This window comes from Panthera pardus, unplaced genomic scaffold (assembly GCF_024362965.1).
Source record: "Panthera pardus isolate Hobbes unplaced genomic scaffold, ASM2436296v1 HiC_scaffold_10, whole genome shotgun sequence".
NCBI lineage: Eukaryota > Metazoa > Chordata > Mammalia > Carnivora > Felidae > Panthera > Panthera pardus.
Genome location: NW_026526655.1, coordinates 38676934 through 38697858, shown reverse-complemented (window position 1 = coordinate 38697858; position 20925 = coordinate 38676934). Strand labels below are relative to the sequence as shown.

The 20925-nt window shown below is 37.8% G+C and overlaps 1 protein-coding gene across 9 annotated transcripts in view; it reads left to right on the top strand.

Annotated features, from left to right (window-relative positions):
• The window catches only part of CCDC150 (coiled-coil domain containing 150), a 96679-nt gene that overhangs the window by 5054 nt on the left and 70700 nt on the right, over positions 1–20925 (top strand). For 7 of the 9 annotated variants that reach the window (XR_002074798.2, XM_019428325.2, XM_019428328.2 and 4 more), the window contains exons 2-8: positions 2621–2784; positions 4002–4222; positions 5111–5289; positions 7361–7429; positions 16258–16374; positions 17009–17138; positions 19746–19789. Coding sequence is in view for 8 of the 9 variants with exons in the window: in XM_019428325.2 (XP_019283870.2) it covers positions 2621–2784; positions 4002–4222; positions 5111–5289; positions 7361–7429; positions 16258–16374; positions 17009–17138; positions 19746–19789 (924 nt within the window). In the remaining variant the exon portion in view is untranslated. Of the gene's footprint in view, positions 1–2620; positions 2785–3204; positions 3347–4001; positions 4223–5110; positions 5290–7360; positions 7430–16257; positions 16375–17008; positions 17139–19745; positions 19790–20925 lie in introns of those variants that run through there. The other 2 variants (XM_019428330.2, XM_019428331.2) reach the window with 2 other exon arrangements.

Genomic DNA, 20925 nt, shown 5'->3' with positions numbered 1-20925 from the left:
CTTAGCATAATGCCCTCTAGATTAATCCATGTTGTTGTGAATGGCAGAGTTTCCTTTCTTTTTACAGCCAAATAATATTTTATTAAGTATACACATCCACACACATCCACATATATATGTATATATATCACATTTTTTTTTTATCCACTTACCTGTTGAAAGATAAGGGTATGTAGGTTGTTTCTCTATCTTGACTATTCTGAATAATGCTGCTGTGAACATGAGTGAGCAGCCACTTCTTCAAAATGATGTCTTTGATTCCTTTGGATATATACCAAGGAGTGGGATTGCTGGACCATATGGTAGTTCTATTTTTAAATTTTTTGAGGAACTTCCATACTGTTTTCCATAATGACTGTACTATTTTATATCCCCACCAACAGTGTATAAGGCTTCTCGTTTCTCCAAATCTTCACCAACATTTGCTGTCTGTCTTTTTGATAATAGCTACCCTAATAGGTGTGAGGTGATACTCATTGTGGTTTTGATTTGCACTTCCCTGGTGGTTAGTGATATTGAGCACCTTTTCATTTATCTATTGGCCCTCTGTACATTGTCTTTGGGGGAAATGTCTATTTAGGTCCTCTGCCCATTTTTTACTTGGATTCTTTGCTTTTTTGCTATTGAGTTATATTTTGGACATTAATGCCTGATCAGATCAGTGGTATGTAATTATTTTCTACCATTCTGTAGGTAACCTTTAAAATAAGAAGTTCTGAGGATCTAATGTACAGTATGGTAACATAGTGATCTGTTGTATAGTTGAAAGTTGTGAGTGGGTCTTAAGCATTGTTACCCCACAAACACACAAAGTTAACTATATTATCTATGTGGGGTGATGTGTTAATCATCTTGATCTTGGTAACCATTCTACAGTGTATATGTATATCAAATCATCACATTGTCCACTTTAAATATATTCAATTATATTCTATTATTCCTCAGTAAAGTTTAAAAAAAAGAAGATGGAAAAGACAATAGGCCATTCTCTGGGACCTTTGGGAGGAAGATAAAAGGTGATTGGAGAGCTATTTCAGGATGAAGATATGTCGTTGATGGCTGTAGCACTGTTATATTGGCAAGAAGCTCATCCTTTTCATAGCTCCTCACCATAATTCTTGCCCCCTTAAATCTTGCCATCAGTTTTCCCACTTCTTTAATTCTTGCCTTGAGTGATGGAGACGACCTTCAGTGACTGGGACACTTCGACTGCCTGGGAGGTGAGGGGGAGAGATCTGATTATACAGTAAATAGGGGAGAAAACATGTGTTCCTAATATCTGAATGGGATCTTTATGAACATGTTTCCATAGGGATACCATTGCTAGTAATGGTTAAGGTTTACAGGCTGGTTAGTATAGAAATGTCTATACAGGATGGAGTTGCAGGAAAATGTCCTTAAAGTTTCTTTCTATCAATGATCTTGTCATGAACTTTGGGTCCATGATTCACTTATATGTTAAGACTGCTTCTTCTTTGTTAATTCTGTCTCATTTGTCACTAATATTTCAAAAAGTAGTCTCACTACTCCCATTTACTCTTAGACAATTTGGGGAGAGAAATCTGGAAATTTTATGTCAATAGCTATAGAAGAGTCTTTGCTAGGCTATGAAGTTAAGTTTGCAAATTATTTTTTAAAATTGCTGCTTTGCTGTAGTTAGTACATTTATTTTATAATAACTGCTCAGAGGGCGCCTGGGTGGCTCAGTTGGTTAAGTGTCCAATTCTTGGTTTTGGCTCAGGTCATGATCTCACAGTTCTGGGAGTTTGAGTCCCACGGTGGGCTCTGCACTAGCAGTGCAGAGCCTGCTTGGGATTCTCTCTTTTGCGCGTGCACGCTCTCTCAAGAGAGAGATAAATAAATAACTCAGAAGTCTCAGTATAGGATTTTTTTTCTGATAGGTTGGTTGGAATATGTTTTATTCCTTTGTTAAGTTTATTTATTTTGAGAGAGAGAGAGAGAGAGAGGCCATGGGAAGGGGTAGAGAGAGAAGGAGAGAAAAGAGAATCCCAAGCAGGCTCTGTGCTTCAGTGTGTAGCCAGACTCAGGGCCTGATCTCATGAACTGTGAGATCATGACCTGAGCCAAAACCCAAGGGTCAGCTGCTTAACTGACTGAGCCACCCAGGTGCCCCAGGTGGGAATGTGTTAAAATGACAGTGGCTGGTAATGAAAGAGTGATAATTCCCTCAGCCAAGTCATAGGTCCTAGTGTGTGTCTAAAAGTAGCAGATAGGATAGACTAGATTATGATGATCGGACTAGTAGTTTGTTACAAAATACTCAGCAATCTCAGTGGATGATAACAGCATTAAGTTTATTGCCCATTCACCATGGATGTCATGGACGGGTCATAGCTCTGCTTCATGTCTTCTTCATCTTGGCACAGGAGGCAGGCCCTGTCTGGGTGTTGCCCATCTCATGGAGGGGGAGAAAGAAGGAGATGATGAAAGACAAGTTGGGTCTTAAAGCTTCCACCTGCATTAAATTGACCAAAGCAAAACACATGGCTGTTCCTGAGCTCAACAGGACAGGGATGTATAATTCTCCCATAAGAAGGGGCAGTGACTGTTTTGAACCATAGTAGAACCTACTATACTAATAATGTGATTTTAATCTCAGGTGCATATGGAAACTGCAATGTCTAGACAGGTCCTCTCTCCAACCCACATCAATGCTACAGCTTCTGAAACGTTCACGGTACTTCAACAAAGGATGAGAATAGCTGAGGAACAGACCAGTTCTCTGAGGGATGACCTAATAATGTTGGACTTTGGTGAAAAAAGGTAACACGTGGAAAATGAACTAGATCTTTGTAAGTTGAAGAATTTTGCTTCACTGGTTATTAATAAGGAGTCGAATTACAGATGGTTTGGCTGATGAAATAGGTGTTTATGAAAGAATTGAGAAAAAAACAGTTTCCATTTGAACATTAATTAGAAAATATTTGCAAGATAATTGTTATCGTGTAAGAGGTACTACCACTACTACCCTAAATAGATATTTAAATTGTGCTAATGAGGTACACAAACTTTGATATCCTGTTCACCTTCAAATCTTGATTGAAAACAAACATGGAATTTTTTGTATAATGAGAAAAAACTTGGTTCTTATTTTTTAAATCAGAAATAGTCTTTGATATTAGTTAAGGTGAACATTTAAACTTGATTCATGCCATTGAAATAGTTTTCATTTTCTTTCCCCAGACTTATTGTAAATTAAAAGAAAGGCTTTAAGTCTTTAAAAACCATTTTTCCCCAATGGCTAAAGAAGATATTGCCATTAGAAGTTGGATTATCAATGGCCTGAAGAATCTGGGTGACTTAGCAGCCAATATCAAATTTACTGGTGTGATTTTCTTTAAGATTGCGTACATATTTCCTTTGTGTTTCTCTTGAAAACCTGAAATAATTATAATTGGTATTACAGCAACCAAAAAATGAATAATTCTTCACTTAAAGATTAAATCTGTACAGATGTTGAGTATGTTAGAATAAAGTAGGAATGTTTAGGGGCACCTGGGTGATTCAGTCAGTTAAGTGTCTAACTCTTGATTTTGGCTCAGGTCATGATCTCACAGTTTGTGGGTTCGAGCCCTGTGTGGGCTCTGTGCTGACAGCGCAGAGCCTGGAGCCTGCTTCAGATTGTGTCTCCCTCTCCTCTTCCCCTTCCCTGCTCGCACTCTCTGTCTCTCAAAAATAAACATTAATTCTTAGTTTATAGATTCAGCATTTATCATGTTTTAGGTATCACATAAAAGTTTACAAAAAATTACATTAAAAGAAACAACCATTATAAAATCAGTGGTCTTTATCCATCTGATAATAGTCTCATCCTCAATACCTAATGGTGCCTTCTATATTTAAATTTGGAGAAGCTAATGGATGCTTGTTAACTAAGGATCTAATTTTCATTCTTGGTAGAATGTTACACTGACCTGATGGTTGGGATTATCATAGTACATTGCATTACATAATATTGTTAAATTGGGATCTTTGTCCAGAGGCCAATTGGAAGCTCCAAAATGTTTAGAAGAGGCTTTGAGCCAGAACATCATTAGTCCTATCCAAAAAGAAGTAATTTGTTCAGGAAAAACGGATATTCTGTGGAACAACTGTGAGTTTCTGGTAAATCGAATGTGCCGTCTGGAAAGCCTTATCCAGTCTTTGAAGATGAACATCTTTCGTCTGCAAACTGAAAAGGATTTGAATCCACAGAAAACAGGTACAGAGAGGAGAGCATCATCAAATTTTGATCCTATATGGGTGTTTAATGAGTTTTTGATTCTTTTCTTTTCCTGATCTTCTTTCAAATGCTTTCAAATGCTTGTAGACTCTGGGTCTGGAGTTCTCTCTTGTTCAGCAAGAAAGCGATATGCAGGATTAAAAATGCAAGAGAGGCTAATGTTCAGGAGGGAACAAGAGCCCCGAGTAAGGGTCCTTTTTCAGTTTTTATTAGGATCAGAAGGCTTACAAGCTTCACGGGCGTGCAGAGAGACGATGAAACCGTGAACATACAACGGTTCATGATGAAACTGTGAACATACAACGGGAGAAGGGAATTTTGGAGATTTGTGGTGTTAGGGGTTTGGGTCAATACAAAACAAAATCCTGGTGCTGGGTGGAAAGTTTGTGGGGCAGACATGAGGCCCCACCTCTGTTTGCCTAAAGTGGCCTGGGGGACAAGAAGTGCAGAGCATGCTACCTCAGGGTCCACAAGGCACCTTTCTTTTGCTAATTAGCCGCGCTCTGGGCAATTTTGCCCTGCTGTGGCCTATAGCCCTATTTACCTTTTTACCTAATTTGGTCCTTCCTTCAGGTGAAAGCAGCTTTCTGCTATTGTACTAAATTGGGCATTTCCGCCTGAATACCTAATCTTGTTTACCTCATCTTGGATGTTTTCCTCCTGAGATTTCCTCATTCCTATACCTTTGTCCTATACTGGGGGCCTTTGCCCCAATTACCTAACCTTATTTACCTAATCTTGTTTACCCAAACTTGGGTGTGTACATCCTATGGCTTTCTAATTCTTTATGCCTTGTTAACCCTTCGTGCAAGCTCAGGGAATTCCTAAGCTTATACCCCACAATGACCTTTCTCTGCTGTTGGGTAGCTCTTCTGAAGGATCAACTGAATGCAATACAGGAGAAGCATACCAAGGACCTGAAGCTGTTGCATCTTGAGGTGATGAATTTGCGCCAGCAACTAAGAGATGTAAAAGAGGAAGAAGACAAGGCACAAGAAGAAGTACAAAGGTTGACTGCTACCCTGGAGGTTGCCTCAGAGACCAAGGTTTGAATCCAGATTTCTGAAATACAGATTCACTATTATCTGTTAACTGGAGGAGGCAACAGATCCATAAAATTGAGTTAAAAATAGGTGATGTGAGGATTCTTGACATTTCAAAGTTATCTACATTGATAACATAAACCATTGTGTGCCATCAGTAATGTAATATTTATAGAGCCCTTACCCTATACACATGAAAGTGAAAGTCCAGAGATAGAAGTAGTGTCTCTGCTCTTCAAAGAGCTTACATGCTAGGTGGGAGAACAAGGAATAATGTGAAGTACTAAATAGAGAAAGAATAAGGGCATAGGAAATGATAAAGGGCAGTGTGGGACAATCAGTGGATATTGAAGAGTAAGTGTTTCACGTTCAGGGGGTTTGAGAGGGTGAGTGTGCCCTATCTAGAGAAGGGGAAACTTCAAGAAAGAGATAAGACATGAGCTGAACCTTTAGAAGCTAAGATAGAGAGGTGATGACATTTCAAAGAGTACATACTGAGGCAGGAAAGCGTATAGAGTAGGATAATAAACTAACAATTTTGTTTAACCTCCTAGGGCTGTGCAGTATCATAGATGGTAAATATGTTATTGTGTTTAATTAAAAAAAAACACACACATGACATAGGATATTATTGTCCCCATTTTAGTAATAAAAGTATTGGGGCCCAGAGAGAATTCATTTTCTCTAAGATCACACTTCCTTGTCTTCTTACTGTTAACCCAGGTTTGAACTTAGATCTTTCCACTGGTACAGTTAGAGGAAATGCACAAACTAGGCTGACAGCAGTGAGGATTTGTTTGGGGCAAATAAATTGGAACTTAGTTAGAGATCACATAGAGGATTTCAAAATCAAGAATAATCAATAGTTGGGCTTGATCCTATGGAGGGTGATTAACATTTTTGATAAGGAAGAAACATATCAAAAACAGGCAAACTAATCTGGCCAGTAGTGTAGAGTTTTGGGAAACCAGTTAGGAGTTGTATGATTTGGGGCATAAGCCTTATTAGGTCTGACTTAGGGTTGTGGCATTTTGAAAAGAAAGATACTGTGAAGAAAGATAACGCTAGAATATGGTGCTGGACAGGAGCGGAGAGTAGGAAAGAAGGCAAAGATGACTGAGGTTTTACATCTTGGATTGTGGTGCCATTAATAGTGACGTAAAAGAGAATAAATAGTGAAAGCTGTGTTTGTTTTTGTTGTTGTCTTATTTATTTTTGAGAGAGAGAGAACACATGTGTGCAAGCAGGGGAGGAGCAGAGAGTGGGGGCAAAGGATCTGAAGCAGGCTCTGCGTGGACAGCAGAGAACCCAATATGGGGCTTGAACTCATGAATTGTGAAATCATGACCTGAGCTGAAGGCAGATGCTAAACCAACTGAGCCACCCAGGCACCCCTGAAAGCTGTGTTTTTGATTCTCAGTTCCTAAGCATGGATAATATTTGAGGCTAGAAGAAATAGAATACTTGAAAAAAAAGCAAAAGGAATATACCCTGTAAGGAAGAGTTCTATCAATTATACCAGGTTCTCTCATTATTGAGTGTTATGTGTAAAGTGAATGCGAAGTTCACTTGAAGAAGTTAATCACTTCTTTGGTCTAAAAGGGAAAATGAAAGAAGTCATGAATCAAAGTAATCAAATAACCTTCTTTTTAGATATCTCACCATAATTACTTCAGACACAAAATAGGTATTTATAACCATATTCAGAATAGCATTTTTTTTTTTTTTTATATCTTTTTTTTTTTTTTTTTCCAACGTTTTTTATTTATTTTTGGGACAGAGAGAGACAGAGCATGAATGGGGGAGGGGCAGAGAGAGAGAGGGAGACACAGAATTGGAAACAGGCTCCAGGCTCCGAGCCATCAGCCCAGAGCCTGATGCGGGGCTCGAACTCACGGACCGCGAGATCGTGACCTGGCTGAAGTCGGACACTTAACCGACTGCGCCACCCAGGCGCCCCCAGAATAGCATTTATAGGTTGTTAGAAGGAGTCTAGATTTAAACTGATGTGCCTATAGACAGTTTCTTTCTATCATTTCAGATTGTTTAGAACCTTTTCTCCTTGTACTTTTAGAAGAATGCAGCCATTATTGAAGAGGAACTGAAGACTACAAAACGTAAAATGAACCTGAGAATTCAAGAGGTAAGATAGAAAAGATGCTAGCAGGTGGAGGGGGTGTTGGAATTACTAAGAGGACGTCAAGAAAGTAGAAAAAATGAAAAACTTTGAAAAAGAAAATGTTACTATGTAGTAGGAAGACTTTTAAAATATACCACGTGAAATTCAAGTGAAAGTGGCTGCCCTTATTTGACACTAAGAATTCTTTTTGCCTCAATATGGTCATACAACCAGAAATACAATAAGTGCTCTGTGAACTACAAAGGAAATTAGTTACCACATATTCATATGCTAGAGCTAAGTGAACACCTTCATACAAAGACCTTTTAAACTAAAGTATTTAAAACAAAAAGCTTTTAAGAAGCCTGTTCATCTAATTTTACCTTGAAACCTCCATTTCAACCTAAGTTTTAGTGGATAACAGATTGGGAATTGTGAAGTAGGTGGCTGCTAAAAGTTGCTGGACTAAAAATTGGCAGCTGAAAACAGTAGAAGAGTCAGGAGAATTAGTAATCCAACATACCCTGGCCTAAAAACCTCAATATTCCCTGACAGAATAATCATTTATGTTAATGCAAATCAAGAGGGTCAAATTATATTTAAAATATTCTATTATATAAAACAGAGAAGTAGATACACTTTTTAGGAAAAATTTCAAGAAAAGTTTTTTATTTTTTTTAATGTTTATTTTGAGAGAGAGAGAGAGAGAGAGAGAGAGAATGAATGAGTAGGGGAGGGGCAGAGAGAGAGAAAGAGAATCCCAAGCAGGCTCTGTGCAAGCGCGACGTGGGGCTCAATCGTAAGAACCCACAAGATCATGACCTGAGCTGAAACCAAAAGTCAGACGCTCAACCTACTGAGCCATCCAGGCACCCCTAAAGTTAATTTTTAAGTTATGGATTTTAGTGCTTACAGTGAGAAGTATAGCTCTCTGAAAAATTCTCTTATATATATTTTATTTGCTACTAATTATTGATAAAAGCATGATTGTTCATAGTTCTAATGTGTTATGTTTAGCATATTTTTAGCTTTCAGATATTTTAGTAGACTATTTTTTAATGTGATTTTTTTTTTTTTTTTAATTTTAGAGAGGGAGAGAGTATGTGCAAGTGGGGGAGATGGGCAGAGGGGGAGAGAGGAAGAATCTTGAATCTTAAGCCAGCTCCTTACTGAGTGTGGAGCCCGATGCAGGGCTCGATCCCACCACCCCTGGGATCATGACCTGAGCCAAACTCAAGAGTCAGACACTCAACCGACAGAGCCACCCAGGTGCCCCAGTAGACTTTTTTTTTTTTTTTTTAAGAGAAGTTTCACATTTATAGAAAAATCACACAGAAAACGGTTCTCATAAACCTGTTCTTCCTATCTCCACAGTTTCCTCCCTTATTAACGTTTCACATTAGTGTGGTACATTTGTTACATTTGATGAACAAATATTGATAAATCATAATTAGCTAAGTCCACAATTTATTTTAAATTCACCCTTTGTTGATTACAGAGGATTAAAAATGGCCCCCCTCTCTTCCTGAGCCCCTAGCAACCACTGATCTTCTCACTGTCTGTAGTTTTGCTATAGTTGAAATGATTCCGTGCGTGGTTATTTTGGACTGGCTTCTATCACTTAGCACATGCCTTTAAAGTACCTCCAAGTCTTGTCATGGTGTGATAACTCATTTTATTGCTTAACAATATTCCGTTGTATGGATGTACCACAGTTAGTTTATACATTCATCTATTGAAGTACACCTTCGTTGCTTCTAAGTTTTGGCAATTGTGAATAAAGCTACTTGAAACATTCATATGCAGGTTTTTGTGTGGACATGTTATCTACTCATTTGGATAAATACCTAGAACACAATGGCTGGATTATATGGTAAGCTTTTGTTTACCTTTGTAAGAAACTGCCACATGTCTTAAAAAATTACTGTACCATTTTGCATTCACACCAACTAGGAATGAGTGCCTGTTGCTCCACATTCTCATCAGCAGGTTGTCAGTGTTTTGAATTTTTGCCATTGTAATATGTATGTGGTGGTATTGGTGTCTTGTTTTAATTATAATTCTCTAATGAAATATGATATTGAGTATCTTTTTATATGCCTGTTTGCCACCGTATATCTTATTTGGTGAGGTATCTGTTAGATCTTTTGCTTATTTTGTAGTTGGGCTGTTTGTTTTCTTATGTTGAATTTCAAGAGTTCTTTGTATATTTTGGGTATTAGTCCTGTATCAAATACGTTTTTGCAATTTTTCTCTCCTTCTGTAGCTTATCTTTTGCAGAGCAGAAGCTTTTATTTTTTTTTTTTAATTTTTTTTTTTAACATTTATTTATTTTTGAGACAGAGAGAGACAGAGCATGAATGGGGGAGGGTCAGAGAGAGGGAGACACAGAATCTGAAACAGGCTCCAGGCTCTGAGCTGTCAGCACAGAGCCTGACGCGGGACTCGAACTCATGGACCACAAGATCATGACCTGAGCCGAAGTCGATCGCTTAACCGACTGAGCCACCCAGGCGCCCCAGAAGCTTTTAATTTTAATGAAGTCCAACTTAACTTTTTTTCTTTTGGAGATTATACTCTGGTGTTATATCTACTAAGTCATCACTGAACCCAACATCACCAAGATTTTTCTCCTGTGTAATTTTTGGAAGCTGTATAGCTTTTAAATGCTTGTTTGTTTATGTATGTATGTATGTATGTATGTATGTGTGTATTTAGAGAGCAAGTGGTGGGGTGGGGGGCGGGGCAGAGAGAAGGAGACGCAGAATCCCACATAGGCTCCTTGCTGTCAGCACCGAGCCTGATATGGGGCTCAAACTCACAAACTGCAAGATCGTGACCTGAGCTAAAACCAAGAATTGCACACTTAACTGACTGAGCCACTGAGGCACCCCACAGAAACCTTATAATTTTGCATTTTACATTTAGATCTGTGTTACTGATGGGGTTTTGGAGTGTTGGAGGGGCTCTAGTTATCATAGCCATTAACCCAGGAAATAAATGAGGGAGAAGCCCTCACATCTATTAGGAGGAAGAACAGTAGGAAAAAGTCAATGTCTCTTTTGTTAGGGATGGCCTGTCTTTCCTTCAGAAACCTGAGTTCTATCAGGAGGAGGCCTGTTTAGACATGCAGTTTGTCAGGAGGGAGTTTCCTAGTCAAACACGTTTGGCCCAAACACATTCTGCAAGAGACCTTTAGCTCCAGGTCCTGATTTAGAGCCATGAAGGCCTGGACCTAGGGTAACTCCATTCATTTGCCCTATTTCCTGCAGGAGAGATCTGTTAAATCCTACTAAGGCCATGCAATATTACAGGAGATCAGTCCTTTCTTAAATTTTGCAATCCGAATTATTTCCAGTGGGTTAAAAGGGCATCCCAAGGAAGAGTCCTTGAGGACTGTAGAAGTTCCCATGTTCCCAGACAAGTAGGGAAGGACCATTACTAAAAATCCCCTGACACCTGGGTGGCGTCCCACGCATAGGATATGTCAGAGGTTCCTGAGGTGTCAAAGCGACCTGAGGCATCCCTCGAAGGAAATCACTATGGCCACAATATTACCTTGCCACTGAGGGCAATACTCCCCTGGAAGGCCCCATAAAGGGCCCCCAGTGGAAGGGATGCCAGCATCCTTCCACTTCCCTGTTGCATCCTAGGTTACAAATGGGTGCCCGGTGTATGGACCGAAATACCATACCCTGAAGGCTGTGCCCTAAAAGGCCGTGCCTTGAAGAACATGCCCTGATCGTCATGCCTTGGTTTACCTGATCTTTGAAGAGCATGCCACAGAAGCTATGTTTTAGTTTCTTGAGGAAAACTGCTGTTTTTAACCCATGGAAAACACTAGAAAAGTTTTACAAGAGGCAATGACCCAATTATGTAATTTAGGTAGTTAGTAGAGGACATTGACTAAAATCAGTAAAGATGGAAATCCGTCATGCTTTAAGTGACATTCAAACACATACAGTCTTCACAGCCAACTTCCCTAGAAAATAGTCCCTGTTGGGTTTTAATTCATTCAGGTACTGATTTTGGCCACCTCCCAGTGGAGGTCACATGGCCAGAACTGGCTAGACCAGAGACGTGGAGGGGATCACATTAGACCAATGAGGAGGAAACCTCACATGGGAGTCTTAAGGTTGGCAGCCATCTAGGTGGCTGTCCTGTGCTCAATACAGACAACTTTGTATAAGGACAGGAATAAGAGAGGGCATCAAGTTTCTGGGTCTCATTACCATCCCAGCCAGGGTACTAACTTCCAGCCAAAAGGCAGGCTTTCTCCTCCCTGTAGTCATGGGCTAGAGGATTGCAGCCTGAGCAATCAACAGCAAAGTGTTCCAGTAAGATGATACTCCTTGAAAAGCCTCTGAAATTAAAGTAAAGGAGGAAAAGAGAAAGTACTCAGCAACTTTGCACTGAAACTCAGAATCCAGATGAAAAGAATCAGCCCTGTGTTCAGGCACCAAATGATGGGATTTTAGGGTGTTGGGGATTCAGAGCCAATGGCCAAGAAGAATTCTTGAAGACGTCTTTGGTGCAAAAAGGTGATTTTATCAAAGCACAGGGACAGGACCTGTGGGCAGAAAGAGCTGCACTGGGGTTGTGCAGAGTGACTGATTTATATACTGTGGAGTCTGGAGGAAGGTAAAGTCAAGAGGAAGTTTCTTAAAGGGATTTCCATATGCTGAAGAGGATTTACAGATTACTGGAGGCCTACCTATTTATTGTCAAGCTAAGGTTATTTTTCCCTGTAGCAAAGCATTATCATTAAGATAGTAGGAAGTTCCTGATGAGGCTATTGATGAGATATTTGTAAACTGGTGGAGATTATCAGTTTAACCTTTTGTTTTCTGTCCTTTCCTTTGTTATTGGGCAGCCAGGAGTGCCTGAGGAATGTCACACACCCTGAGGTGGGGGGAGAGGGGGAGTTGATTGTGCTAACTTGTGCTTGGCCCTCAGCTTGCTTTATGGTCCCTCATCAATACATTTTGAATTAATGATGTGAAGTTTGTATCTAGATTCTTAGTGTGTGTATGTCCAGTTGTTCCAGCACCATTTGTTTAAGATTATCAGTGATTACCATATATTATTAGTTTTTATTAAGACAGTCTTATTTCTGCTATTTCTGGTATAAGACAATCTTATTTCAAGATAAAATCTTGAATTTTTATTGAACCCTGTCAAGAACCCATAGGACTGTCCTAGTCAAAATGCATTTTCGTATTCGAGCAGAATGGGTGTAATAGCTTGCTAGTGCTGCAGTAACAAAGTAGTACCACGGACTGGGTCGCTTAACAACAGAAATTTCTTAAAATATTTCTGGAGATTTGAAGTCCAAGAGCAAGATGTCAGTAGGTTTTTGGTTTCTCCTGAGGCTTCTCTACTTGACTTGCAGATGGCTGCCTTCTTACTGTGTCCTCACATGGTCTTTTCTTTGTGCATATACATCCCTGATATCTGTTTATGTGTCCCAATTTCCTTGTCTTAGAAGGACACCCTTCAGGTTGGATTAGGGCCCACCCTAACAGTGTCATTATAGTTTATCACCTCTTTAAAGGCCCTGTCTTTAAATAGAGTAACATTTGAGATACTACTGTTAGAGCTTCATTGGAGTAATTTGGAGGAATACAGGTTAGCCCAGATCAGAGGGCTGTATAAAGACAGAATAAATGTGGTATATATCTTCCTAAGAGATAAAATATATAAAATCTAGTTCTGATAAACATAAAGCTAATAGCTTTTAATAATGCTTCAGAAATACCTCAGTAGTATAATTATCAAATAAAGATTTCCTCTAGGGGCCCTTGTGTGGCTTAGTTGGTTAAGCGTCCAACTCTTAATTTCAGCTCAGGTCATGATCTCACAGTTCACGAGACTGAGCCGTGTTGGGCTTTGCGCTGACAGCACTGAGTCTGCTTGGGATTCTCTCCCTCTCTCCCTAACTCGTTTTCTTTCCCTCTCTCTCTCAGAAATAAATAAGCAAACATTAAGAAAAAAATTTGCTCTACAAAGGACTTAAATTAGATCTTGAGTATATTATACTATATAATTTGATCCAGAACTTAGAAAAATGCAGCAATCTCCTGAATGTAACAAAATAATTATAATCTGACAGTATAATTAGTATCAGATTATTAATATAGCCAAAACCAAAAACTATGGCTCATTCTTACATAAGATTGTAATACTTAACTGATATAGAAGGAATTTCTAAACTTTAAGGGACAGAATTATAAAAAGTTCGATAGATTTGACCACATAAGAATTAAAAATTCTACATTTAAAAAGAGCAAAAAGCAAAACTAATAAAACCCAGCAAAACTAGATAGAGTTAATAATCTTACCTTTTAAAGAACTTAAAATTGGCTAAAAAAAGATAAACAATATGAAAAAACAAAAACAGTGGTCAACTAACAGGTCAGAACATGTACAGAGCTTATAACCGTATTAGAACATATTTAACCTCAGTAGTAACCAGAGAAATGAAAAACTGTCAAGATGTTATTTTTCATTTATTAAATTAGCAAAGATTTAAGAAAATAATAATACATACTACTGATGGGATTTATTATTAATGCTATTGATAGGTGGCTAAAATCTGAAGGAAAATTATATATCAAATATATCAAAGGTCTAAAAATTATTTATACCTTTAATCTAGTGATTCCTCTTGTAGGAATTTATCCAGAGGAAATAGAAATGCAGTGAAAGATTTATTCACAAGCATGTTTAGCAGAACAATATTTAGAATAGTGAAAAACTGGAAAAACCTAAATGTTTATTAGGGGTATGATTAAGCATATTAATAGAACATCTCCAAAATGGGCTATCTTATAACAGATAGCCAACACACTTTTCATGTCTTTCAACTGTTTTTAGAAACTTTTTAAACATTATAAAATATGTCATTCATAGAGAAAACACATATAAAATATGTACAGTTTTGGGAAGGGCTATAAAGTCCTCTTTACTGGGGCTTAAAATAGAATTTCTTTTAAGTCATCTTCACTGGGGCTTAAAAATAGAATTTCTTTTAACTTAACATCACTTCGCAAAAGGAATAGCATTTTGCAAATCCCATTTAAGTTTAAAAGGGTCTCTTTGCAGGGGTGCCTGGTTGGCTCAGTCAGTTAAGTCTGACTTCGGCTCAGATCATGATCTCATGGCTCATGGGATCAAGCCCCATGTTGGTCTCTGTGCTGACAACTCAGAGCCTGGGGCCTGCTTCAGATTCCATGTCTCCCTTTCTGTCACTCTGCCCATCCCTCGCTTGCACTCTGTCTCTCTCTGTCTCAAAAATAAATAAGCATTAAAAAAAAAAAAAAGTTCATCCTGATGGCCAACAGACACATGAAACGATTGATGCTCAACGTCACTCATCATCAGGGAAATACAAATCAAAGCCACACTGAGGTACCACCTCACACCAATCAGAGTGGCTAAAAATGAACAAATCAGGAGACTATAGATGCTGGCAGGGCTGTGGAGAAACAGGAACCCTCTTGCCCTGTTGGTGGGAATGCAAACTGGTTTAGCCGCTTTGGAAAACAGTGTGGAGGTTCCTCAAAAAACTAAAAATAGAACTACCCTATGACCTACCAATAGCACTGCTAGGAATTTACCCAAGGAATACAGGACTGCTGATGCATAGGGGCACATGTACCCCAATGTTTATAGCAGTGATTTCAACAGTAGCCAAATTATGGAAAGCCTAAATGTCCATCAACTGATGAATGGATAAAGAAGATGTGGTTTATATATACAATGGAATACTACTTGGCAATGAGAAAGAATGAAATCCTGCCATTTGCAGCAATGTGGATGGGACTGGAGGGTATTATGCTAAGTGAAATAAGTCAGAGAAAGACAGATACCATATGTTTTCACTCATGTGGATCTTGAGAAACTTAACAGAAGACCATGGGGAAAGGGAAGAGGAAAAAAAAAAGTTACAGAGAGGGAGGGGGGCAAACCATAAGAGACTCTTAAATACAGAGAGAAAACTGAGGGTTCATGAGGGGGTGGGGGACAGGGAAAGGTGGGTGATGGGCATTGAGGAGGGCACTTGTTGGGATGAGCACTGGCTGTCGTATGGAAGCCAATTTAACAATAAATTATATTTTTAAAAAAAGGTTCTCTTTACCTCATGATAAAAGAGATTCTTTTGTATCTTTATCTGACTCATCATTTATTGAGAGAAACAAAGTCAGTGTACCCCAATTCTTGAGTGGTGGTTTATCTGCTACTTAAGTTACTTCATTATTTGTTTAGACCTTTAAATTCCAAAACAGAATTGGAACAGCTTTTAGAAGTATGTTTATAATACTATTGGATAAAAAAATGTATAGATGAAGTAATGAAATACAGAAAAATGAGACTTAAAAATGAAAGCCAGGAAATACAGAAAGTACATGTACTAACGTATGATAATAGTGTTTTTCAATCTTCTTTTTGGTAATAGTCCATTGTAAGATGTATATTTTATACCATAGCACCATACATAAATAATACAGACATTTCATGAAGCATTACTTACCCTTCCTTATTACATGCTGTGTGCTCTGATATTTTTTTCCCTTTTTCAAGTGCTGCTTGCAACTTACTAATGCGTCTTGACCCACAATTTGGAAAAAAGACTTATACAATGGGAAGACAAGGGCAACAGATTTGACGCCTCATTTCTTAGTAGTTTATCCCTTAGGGGGAAACAAAAGCATGTTCCTGAGTAGTCATAAATGAGTGAAGAATGGGAGTAAGATGGCAAAGTGTCTGGTAAACTTTTCTTGGTGACTTTGATCTTTGGCAAACTGCTGTCATGTTCCCTTGGTCTTGCCTAACTGCAACTTGCTCTGTAGCTAAGGAGACAGCTGTCTCAGGAGAAGAACCTCAGGGAATCTCTTGAGAAATCTGGATCAGCTATGCTATTCAAAATACAAGAAATGGAATCAACAGTGGAGGTGGAACGGAAACAGGTAGATTTTTTCTCTCCTTATTTGTGTCAAGGAAGTGAAACCAAAAGAGAAAGCTGACATACCTTGAACCGTATGGTTTTGCTAATTTTCTCTAGATTTACTGAATTTTTGCCTGTATTATTCAACATACCTACATGTAATTTAGACTATTCAATTCTAAGTATTGAAGGAAATTAATTAGTAGTTCCAAATTCTAATACCTGTAATTGTATTACATAATCTTTACTATTTTAACCAGTGGCTGTCCTTCATAACAGAATTAATTATGAAAAAGATCCTACTTAAAAAATTTGTAAATGATAATTTATTACTTACACTACCAGTATAGTAGCCACTAGCCACGTATGGCTATTTAAATTTAAATTAGTTAAAATTAATTCAATTCCTCACTCACTCTGGCCACATTTCAAGTTTTCAGCAGTCATTTGTCACTGGTGACTGCTGTGGTGGGAGAGTGCATAGAAAGTTGTGCTGGATGGCCCTACTGTGAAACACTGCATCCTGTTGGGATTTTTAACCGTGACCTAGAAACTTTTCCCTCTAGTGATGTTAAGATTTGAAAATGTTCCTTACTGTAAGGTAGTTGGGTAGAAATTTGTACCTTAAAGAAAGGAGTTTTTCTTCTACATTCCAGGTGCAAATTTTGCAGCAAAACTGCATTGCTCTACGCAGTCATATACAGACCACCCAAGAACTACTGGCACAGGAGCAACAGAAAAAAAGAGAGTTGGAGACTACTATCTCACAGCTCAAGTCTAATCTAAGTATGAAAATAGGTGCTAGAAATTACATTGGTTAGTTTTTCTGAGATTTCATGCAAAAACTCTTAAGATCCCAAATTTTTGAAGTGACCATTACCGATATTTACCACAAGACTGAATATAAAAAATTGCTGATTTCCTTTCTGTCTGTGGCACGGGGGAAAAAAAAGAGTGCTGGTAATAAAATAGAATTTGGTCCTCTTAACTGTGAACTATTCTCTATTTAGATTTTTTTTTTCAGGTCTATTTAAGTGTTTGTGGACTTAGGAACACTGGGTTTCTAGAAATCTAGATTGACTATTGGATACTAGAATATTAATAAAGAATTAAGGCCTTTGATATTTGCTAACCTACTGATTCTAGCCATTTATCATGTCAGACTCTCCATTTTTCAGGTTACTAGTCTATTGTCCTGTATTTGTAGCAATGGATGGTTGTAAGTTACCTTAGAGCTTAAAGTCCTCATTTTACAGATGAGTTAACAGAGTCCTTACAGGTGATTGAGCTAGGAAATGGATGAGTCTAGATTTGGTCCCATGTTGTTCAGAATCAAAGTTCTTCCAGCGCATGAACCCTTACCATATTTACTGTTGTTAATATATAGTTGTAAAGCAATTTTCATACAGTATCAAATAGATCACAAAGAATTATGGTGCATGGCCCCACATGAGTAACACTTCATGGTTTACCAAAAGCTTTCACATAAATGATCTCATGCAACGTGCAAAACTATCCATACTTCCCAAAGTTAAAGCGAATAAATGGTGAAGTGAGGCCTGAACCTGTGTCTTCTAACTCCAAACGCAGTGTTCCTGCCAGTGTGCCTTCTGTATCTGGCTGTAATGAGGGTAGGGAATACCAAAAGGGAAATGAAAATTATAAAAAGCATACAGCAAAGAGTAATCATTCAATGTTTTGACCTACTGCTTTTAACAGAAAGTACTCTTTTTCCTAATAGTTGTTAAGTAGTGAATTACTCTGGGGAGCTCTCACTGATAAGGCCCCAAGCTAATTTTTTGTCTTCCTGTGACTGGGACTACAAAAATACATATTATATTTTATGGTGCTGCCACATTATCTCATTTGAACCTTACAACCTTGTGAGAAGATAAGAAAATATACTCCATTCTGTAGAAGAATAAAAAGATCTGTATCCAAGGATCCACTGCAAATAGTATAGCTGGAACTAAAACACAGATCTTTCTGTCAGTAATTTTTTAATGTTATCTCTTTGGATTAATGCTGTAGTTTTGAATTTCGTAAAGAATATATGAAAGACCATTAAAATATAACAATTATACAACAGTAATTAAAAGTAACACGAGGAAAAGAAGCCTGCCTGAGTACCAACCATGTGCTTCTTATTGAATAGTAGACTCCTTACGTGCATGCAATTTGATTACTATAAGGGAAAATAGTTAAACTAACTAGATGAGTAAACGGAATGCCTTTGGATATTTGCTGTAATGAATTTAATTGTTGAATGTAATTGTTTATTAGCAATAAACATTTATATACACACCCACTAATTAAAGTGCTTAAATTATTCTTCCAAGTAAGATAAACATTCTCCTTTCATTCTTAACTTGATCGAAGAATTATTAGAAGAGCTCTTATGGGTATCCTTTTTATTCTTCACATATTTTAAATTAGCATTTACTCTATTTGAAATGAGTCCGGACTTATTCATTCAAAAAGCATAGTTTCTCTGAGTATATTCTACATAAAATGTGAGTTATATGTTTTGTAATTTTCCGGGTTTAGAATATTTAAGTGAAACAAAACTGATCTTTGTGAATTGTTCATGAAACCAAAACGTTACTCTCAGGGAAGTTTACTTTGGGCTACCAATATATAATGCCAAACTGTTCCTATTTCTCTTTGGTTTTATTATCACTGTATTCTCTCTGGGTGGTTTCACATCTTTCTTTTCCACACAAATCATCTTCCTTCTCCAGATAGTATCTTACTGTCAACTCAACATATCTCAAAACACATGTGAATACTTAACTATTGCAGTCATTCTTACTCATTCTGTCCCCTGAACTTGCCCTTACCCTGTGTTCCCTATTTTGTTGAAGAGTCTGCCTCCCACCCCATTGCTGACATGTGGACACTAGATACTCTCCTTGACTTATCTATTGCCTTTACCCACCAGGCAGCCACTGAGTCCTGACAGTTCTCCCTGCTTGTTATTTCATGAGTGTGTTTTCCCTCTGCATCTCCATTGCCAATCCCTTAGAGCCAGCTTTCATTGTTTTATACTTTGAGTACTACAACAGCTACTAAACTCCTCTTTTCCTTATGGAGCCTCTGTTAGAATATTCTAACACAAAGCTTTGGATCCTGTGCCTCTCCAGCTTAAAATCCCTCAGACGCATCATGGAGTAAAATATGACCTCATTTACTATAGCACGTGACTGTGGACTATTTTCTTGATAATTTCATTATTTATTTTCCACTCTATTAAAATATAATAGAAATACTTGCATTCTCCTCATTTCCACAACATACTAAAAAAAAAGGAAAGCTCAGGGAAAAGGTAATGTGTTGATCTCAGTTTAGTTGTAGTAAGTTATTATCGTAGTTATGTGGACTCTTTGTTTTTAGTTTCTAGAGATGACCTCATTTCCAAGTTGGCTGAAGAAAATAAGGTAAGTTTTGAGGTTGTAGAGTTCAGAGGTGATCTTTCCTCTCTTCACTAAGGAGTATCTCCTTACTCGTGTTGGTTTACAGTTCCCTTTTTTTTTTTTTTAAGTTTTTTTATTTATTTATATTGTGTGGGGGGGTGTTGCAGAGAGAGAGGGAGAGAGAGAACCCCAACAGGCTCCACACTGTCAGCACGGAGCCTGACAAACCGTGAGATCATGACCTGGGTGGAAATCGAGAGCCAGAGGCTTAACCAGCTGAGCCACCCAAGTACCCCTGGTTTACAGTTCTTCTGATTCTCCTAATATTTTTATTAAAAAAAAGTTGCAGTGTAAATAAGTTGTATATTCAGTCCTGTTGCAAACTGGGTATTAAGAAATCATTTCAGGCAGGTTAATATGGTTTGAAAAAAGATGAATTAGCAAAAATAGTGAGACTTATCTGCATCATCTTATTGGAAACTAATTGTTAAAAGGAAAGTTTTTTTATAAAATGTAAGAAATACTAGTGATAGTGATGGCTGCACAACAATGTGAATATACTTAATGCCACTGAACTTAACACTTAAATATTTTTAAGTGAACTGTACACTTAAAAATGATTAAAATGGTAAAATTTGTTATTTATATTTTACCACAATAAAAAATGAAAAATAGGAAATATTGTAACTTTTATATCTTAATTCATTTCTAAATAAATCTTAATCCTGTTTGGAGTAATTTTTTCTGGGTTCTGTCTCATCCTGTATTATGTGATGTTTAAATATTGAGATGCTTCTCAAAAGGGAGTGATTCTCTCTTTGTAGGGGGAGGACTTATCCTTCCCCATTTCAGTTACTACCTGTTAGGGAAAGCCCAACCCACAACGCCCATCCCTGCCACCTTTCTCCCATCTTTTATTTTATTTTATTTTATTTTATTTATTTGTTTTTTTAATGGAAAAAAATTTCTAATGTTTATTATTTTTGAAAGAGAGAGCGAGCGAGCAGGAGAGGGCCAGAGAACCCATGTCAGGGTCTGTGCTGATAGCTCAGAGTCAAGCCTGCTTCCGATTCTGTGTCTCCCTCTCTCTCTGCCCCTCCCCTGCTCGCACTCTGTCTCTCTCAAAAAAATATTTAAAATTTTTTTTAATGGAAAATAAA